This window comes from Myotis davidii, unplaced genomic scaffold (genome assembly GCF_000327345.1).
Source record: "Myotis davidii unplaced genomic scaffold, ASM32734v1 scaffold238, whole genome shotgun sequence".
Classification (NCBI taxonomy): domain Eukaryota; kingdom Metazoa; phylum Chordata; class Mammalia; order Chiroptera; family Vespertilionidae; genus Myotis; species Myotis davidii.
The window spans coordinates 5,052,006-5,058,548 of record NW_006293779.1 but is presented as its reverse complement, the minus strand read 5'-3'; the positions used below and the strand labels follow the sequence as shown (position 1 = coordinate 5,058,548).

At 48.2% G+C, this 6,543-nt stretch overlaps 1 protein-coding gene across 3 annotated transcripts; it reads right to left on the bottom strand.

The window, feature by feature from the left end:
• Positions 1–2,509: 2,509 nt before the first annotated feature.
• Positions 2,510–6,537, bottom strand: EIF2B4 (eukaryotic translation initiation factor 2B subunit delta). Of its 3 annotated transcripts, XM_015566360.1 has the most exons (12): positions 6,408–6,537; positions 5,989–6,124; positions 5,607–5,810; positions 5,237–5,319; positions 4,955–5,046; positions 4,612–4,726; positions 4,386–4,462; positions 4,115–4,217; positions 3,728–3,855; positions 3,433–3,610; positions 2,873–3,053; positions 2,510–2,755 (listed from the first exon to the last, which is right to left on the bottom strand). In XM_015566360.1, the coding sequence occupies exons 1-12, from the start codon at positions 6,435–6,437 to the stop codon at positions 2,556–2,558; spliced, it is 1,527 nt and encodes a 508-aa protein (XP_015421846.1). In that variant the 5' UTR covers positions 6,438–6,537; the 3' UTR covers positions 2,510–2,555. The 3 variants fall into 3 exon arrangements, with proteins under 3 accessions (XP_015421846.1, XP_015421847.1, XP_015421848.1); XM_015566361.1 differs by lacking the exons at positions 5,237–5,319; positions 5,607–5,810; positions 5,989–6,124; positions 6,408–6,537 and having other exon boundaries at positions 4,612–4,789; positions 4,955–5,045; XM_015566362.1 differs by lacking the exons at positions 5,237–5,319; positions 5,607–5,810; positions 5,989–6,124; positions 6,408–6,537 and having other exon boundaries at positions 4,612–4,750; positions 4,955–5,030.
• Positions 6,538–6,543: the final 6 nt, after the last annotated feature.

The window sequence follows — 6,543 nt, the reverse complement described above, 5'->3', positions numbered from 1 at the left end:
ATATTTAAAAAAAAAACACACACACAAAACAAAAACACAATGAAAGACAGCTGTTCTCTGGATCACTATCGATATGTTGAGATTCTGCTTTCTGGCAACTGTCGAGAGTTGGCTCAAATAAACTCACAAGAATTCTTTACAGGTTTGAATGTTTTATACATTAACAAATCTCACCTACTGAACCCCTTGCTTACATAAAACATTTAAGGAAAGCATGGGAGGAACTAGCTAAGATTTTTTTAAAGAATACATTTTTATTGACTTCAGAGAGGGAGAGAGAGCTAGAAGCATAAATGAGAGTATCATTGATCCAGCTGCCTCCTGCACGCCCCTACTTGGGGATTAAGACCGCAATCCGGGCATGTGCCCTGACTGGGAATCAGACCATGACCTCCTGGTTCATACATAGGTCAACTAGCTAAGATTTTTATAAGCTGGAATAAAGAGTCTCCACCCACCCCACCCCCTCTATGGCTTAGGACCAACTCCTTTATGAGTGAAAAGTTGGTGCACTTGAGGTTTGGCTCCTTAGTACATCAGATCTTAAATGCTTCTGAAATGAACAGATCTGTCTTCTCTTCATTCCTGTTGCTTCAGATTAGGCTACCTTTGACTTGAACAATTGCAACATCCTTTTATATTAATAATTGTACTTATTTTAGTAATAAGACAGTCACATGGTTCAAAATTTAATATATAAAGCAAAGACTCCCACCTCTGCCTCCAGCCTCCCACATCCACACAGGCAGCTTCTTGTTAATATAATCAGCGTTTTTCTTTTTCTCATTAGCTATTATTCTGAGTTACAGTTCATACTGGAAAGGCAGTAAAAATGCTTCAACCTCTTATTTGCCAGTTTTCAGGAATTGATAACTAGATGCTTCCCAAGGTATATAATGACTTACTGATTTTTTTACTTTTTCTCTCTTTTTAAAAGATCATTATGAACTCATTGTTTTTATATTGAGCATACCACTCAATCATCAAAATTAAGAGGGAGTTCTTGCCCGGCCGGTGTGGCTCAGTGGTTAAGTGTCAACATATAAAGGAGGCATATGCCCAGGTTGCAGTCTCAATCCCCAGTGTGGAGCATGCAGGGGGCAGCCAATCAACGATTCTCGTCACTGATGTTTCTCTCTATCCCTCTCCCTTCTTCCCTGGAATAGAAAGTATATTTTTTTAAAAAGAGTTCTTTATAGAATACTAGTGGCCCAGTGCATGAAATTTGGGCGGGGGGCGTCCTTCAGCCCAGCCTGCACCCTCTCCAATCTGGGACCCTACAGGGGATGTCTGACTAAACTGGCAGTCAGGCATCCCTCTCACAATCTGGGACCGCTGGCTCCTAACCACTCACCTGCCTGCCTGCCTGCCTGCTTGCCCCCCACTGCCCTCCCCCACCAGCCTGATCACTCCCAACTGCCCTTCCCTCTTGGCCCGATCGCCCCTAACGGCCTCTACCTCAGCCCCGCCGCCATGGCTTTGTCTGAAAGGATGTCCGGAAAGTCTCCCAGTCTAATTAGTACATTACCCTTTTATTAGTATAGATTATCAGTTATGTGAAAAGGATGATAGAATTAGGGGAGAAGGTGGAATCACCATTTTGTATTCCCTGATAACATAATTTGAGCAACAATCATCAATGGATAGGAAATTTCAAAATGCCTCGACTCATTCATCACTGAAAATGGAACAAGTAACCATTTTTATTTGCCTCCTGATGTGAGGCAGTATGAAAAAGGTCAACCCGGTTTCTGGAACAAGTCAATGTAAAGAGAAAATAAGAGTGGTGGGGAAGACTACTTCCAGTTATAAGAAAGTTAAGACAATAACCAAATATAATGTATGGATTTGTTTGGACCCTGATTCAAAGGAATCAACTGTACAAAGCCATTTTGAGATAACCATGATGAATGTTCCTTAATAAAAGTTAAAGGCACAGTCTGGACTCAGAACGCCTGAGATCACATGCTGGTTTAGTTCTATGTTATCTTGGGCAAGTAACTTAACGTCTCTGTGCCTTAGCTGTGTTGCCTTGGCAAACAACCAACCTCTCTGTGCCTGTTTTCTCATCTCTAAAATCCCTTCAGAGTTAGATAAAGCTGCATAAATGGATAAGAAAGGAATTAAACCATTTCTGACACAAAGTACTCAATACTAAGGATATTAAATACTTACTAATATGTAATTACTTAATATACATAAACTATTAATTTAATATATATTAACTCATAATTCTAAAGTTAGGACTCTTATTTGACCTTTTATTTCTCCTTGTATCTATCTAGCTCAGTGTCGGGCACTTAGATGCTTGATAAAAGATTGAAGACTTGGAATAGTGTTTGGTCTCTATACAGACCTTCACCTTGGCCCCCAAACACTAGCATGGAGTTAGTCACCTGAAAGGGTCTCTGTAAAAGTCTGAGATTGGTAGCAAGTGCCAGGAGGAGTTGGGGAGTCTGGACTCCTAACGTAAGTGGTGGCGATGCTAAAAAGAGACAAAGGCAGCGAGTTGCTGAGTGAAGGGATATATCCTTTATTGACCTGTGTTCCCCCACTCACTGGTCACTACTCTTGACTCGTAGGACAACAGGTACAGAACTGCAGGGGATCATCCCCAGCTCTGTGATCACCAGATCCACGAGCTCTGGGGGAGTCACATCATAGACCAGATTCAATAACCGGAGGGACAGGTGGCTCTGCCAGTTAGCTAGTGCCACACGTTCTCCTCGCTCACACAGCAGATCGTCAGGGTCATCTGCAATGGGAGGTGTACCCATGTATGTCCTTTTAGAAAATAAGTTGTAGTTCAACCTCCCCTCACCCAAATTGCAGTCCCTGGAACCTTTTTTGCTACCCTCCTGAGCCTCCTTACCTAGCTCATTAGAGACAAAGGCATCAGTCTGCACACGCTCGCAAAACTTGTACGTTTCACAGCAGACCAGTACTGGCACATTATGGGCTCGCGCCACCAGGGCCAGCTGTGCTGTCCCGACGCGTGACATCACGGATCCATTGGCCAGGAGTGCATGAGCTCCCAATAGCACCTTAGAAACCTATTTGGTGGGGAGGGGGGATGTCATCTGTGATCAATGCAGAATTGCAAAATAAGGTGCCCCACTCCTGCCCAGGACAGCAATATTAAGACAATGACTAACAAACCTTAATAATGGCTCTTGGAAAACACCTGACCAGTGACCCATTGCACCTCCCACAGAAAATGAAACTCTGAAGTTACTTTTTGTCCTATTCCCTCTTGGTGGTTGCTAGTTTAATATAATGTCCTTCAGCAACTAGACTATTACAACATGCTGTTGTGTTTTTCTTATTAAATATAAGCAGAGCTATACAATGCTAATATTTCTAAGTAATTATAACCCTTGGAAGGTGGGACCCCAAAGTTGGACTAAAGGGTTTACTTTTCTCTGCCCTCACCTCTGGGAGCACATAGGAGGCCGCAGGAATCAGCAGGTAGGAGGCAGGGACCCCAGCACGGACCAGAGAGCGTAGCATGTGCTTTCCCTCCAGCCGTGGCCGGCTGTCCACCACAACTACCCGAAATCGCCGGCCTTCAGCCCAAGCCTCCTGAAGAATTCGTGATACCAGAGATGAGCTGGAGTGAATGGACAGGATGATTTAGTTATAATGTTACTAGATGATGGCCAGCTCATTTTAAAGGGCAGAAAGCACCCCCTCCCCCCAATTTTCTGTCACAGCGACTGGACCATACCATCCATATACCAGGATCACATCTCCATCACTGATCTTCTTATAAGCAAAGCGTGAAATTGCCTGAGCTGCAAGCACAATCTTCTCTTGCACATACCGATCAATAGCTACTCGAAGTTCTGACTTGGCCTAAATGGAGTAAGATGCTTAGGGAACAAGAAATGAACACATTTCCTGATGACCATGCCATGAATATGTGTATAATGATGGGCTCAAGGAGGACGAGGTTGCCTGAAGGGGACCCAAAGATGGCACAATTCAGACAGCCCAACCACTTCCTCAACTCCTGACCCGGGCAGAATGGCCACGCTGTCCCTCCTAGGAGTCCTGAATACGTTTCTCAGCTCTACCCCAGGTGCATGCCTTGCTCATTTCTCATACTCATCACCTCCTCTTCCCGCTTGGAGCCGCTCACACCCGTGATCTCCTTGTTAAGGAACTTGATGGCGTTGTACATACTTGCCGACAGGGGGCGGCACTGATTCAGGAAGCTAAAACAAGAACACCTTGTATTTGTGCGACTCTTCACAATTTAAAAAATAAATTACTTAAGAAGAAGACAGAGAACAGAAAGATGAAGAAGACGTAGAAGAGCAAGAGAAAAGGTACAAGAAGAGGACTAGGTGAGCTGCGAGTGGGCTGGTAGTGGTTGTCCTTACCTGAAATAGGGCTTTAGTTTATTGACTAGATCCCTGGAGAGTTCTTCATTTGGTGGTGTTGTGTAATCCTGAATCACCTGTAGTGTACACAAGCCGATCAACAAAATGCCCCCTAGTAAAGGCTCTGGAAAGGGGATAGGGTAAGCCTCACTGAAGGAAGTGTTCTGAGGGTGAGAGAAGCCGGGGTAGTGTTGGAGAAGGTGGGCTGGGACAGGACTGGGCATACCTGCTGCAAGGCACGAAGCAGGGCAATACACCGGGCATTGGAGCCACTGACCAGGCCCTGGGAGTACTGCAGGCCGAGTCGCACCATGGCTGGGTGGATCACAGAGGATGGGATGCTGGTGGGATGGCGGTGTCACACACTGTGCAAGGGAGCTGGAGCACTTACTGCCCACCTGCCCCTAGTGAAAAGGAACTTCCTTCACTAGCACAAACACCCCCATTTCCACTAGAGTTTTGCCTCGTGTGCATGCTCCTTCCCACAGGTCCAATCTCAAATTTCCAGTCCCTTTCGATACATAATACTAAAACTCCTCAGGCTTAAAAGCTATGGCGGAAGAGCCTACCTCATACACTGGGTCAGAGAGTTCTGTCTGCTGTACTGGGGTAGATGGGAGAAGAGACTGACTTTGGATCCATAATCTTTTCGTGTAGGAACCTGGACAAAATAGGGGAATAAAACCAGTGGCCTAGAGTTTAAAACTTATGTGACGAAGCTAGAAAGGAAGTAAACTATTAAACTACTTTGTCCCGAATACCCACCCTCCAGGGTCTCGTTTCTGTCCCAAGCACCTTTCCTCCCTCTGTCCCCTCTCCCTGGGCTCCTCCTGGCACACACCACTTCCTACCTGCTGTCGCTCTGGTTTTCTAACAAGCCGCCTCAGAAGCGTGGGGTCATCAGCCTGAGTGTGCTCAGGGAGACGTTTCACACCTAAAAAATAACGATCCTGTTTTCAAGACTCTGTAGGTGACACTGAGAATTTTTCTTTTTTCTTTCTTCCTTTCTTTCTTTAGGGCATAAGAGACATCCAGAAAAACTGGACAGGAGGGGTACAAAGTAGAGAAATCAGGTAGGATGAGGTGTGGGGGAGAATTCTGAACTCTGAGAACCTAGGAAAGCATCGGAGACTAGAGCTGTTTTACTAGGCCCTGGGGGACGCCTGGCAAACACAGCATTAGCGTCAAACAGCGGTCTTCCAAGGAAAGGAAGGTACAGACCCGAGGGGCTTTCGCCCGCGCTGCTGGGGCAGGACTGGGCCGGCGGTCCTCCCTGCTCCCCTTTCCTGGCCTGTTTCAGGGCCCGCTCGGCCTCCTGCTTGGCTCGCCGCTCCGCACGAAGCTCGGCTTTGCTCCGAGCGGCTGGCACCTTCTCTCCAGCAGGACCCAGCTGGCTGCCAGGTCCTGGCGGCTCCTTGGCGGGGCCTACGAACGAGAGAGGAAGAGATGCCCAACCCCCAGGCTGGCAATACCTGTGCTTTATTATCAACCAGGCTTCCCTCCCGACTCGCTCACCTTCTCCCACCTTCACCGGCCCCAACCCGCCCCTCTGCCCCATCCCTCTGCCAGCTCCCCACCCGCCCTCTGGGAAAAGCCCCCACACCTGGACACTGGGGTGCAGACACCGCAGGACCAGTTTCTTGCTCTGCCCCCTTTTCCTCCTTCCGTTTCTTCTTCTGCTGTTTCTTTTCCTTCCGAAGCTGCAGCTTCTCTTCTTGGGTCATCTCCCTCCCCGCCGCCTAAGACACACAGAACGCTGCTCCTCCCCGTCGTGTCCGGAGGTAAACACGGCGGGACGCTCCCCAGATGCCCAGAAGGTGCGTCTCCAAACCTCCCCAACTCTCACCCCACACGGATCAGTCCCATCCAGGGACAGTCCCATCCCGTCGGGGCGATAAAGCCCTAAAAGCTCCCGGCTTTACTGAGCAATCAAGGGAAACACGGGTGGGAGCTGGGGCGGAATGACGCGGGTACGGCCTCCGGACAGCTCCCGAAGGGCGAAGGCGGAGGCCCCGCACTTACCCCCGGCCGAGGAGAAAGCTCCGCCTTCATCCCGGATCCCGCGTCTGCATCGGAGAACAGGGCACAGAGTGACCCCGAGAGGCTCCGGGAGGGTTTGGGGGGACGCGTACAGGGCGCAGCGGGCCGGTGGGTCGGC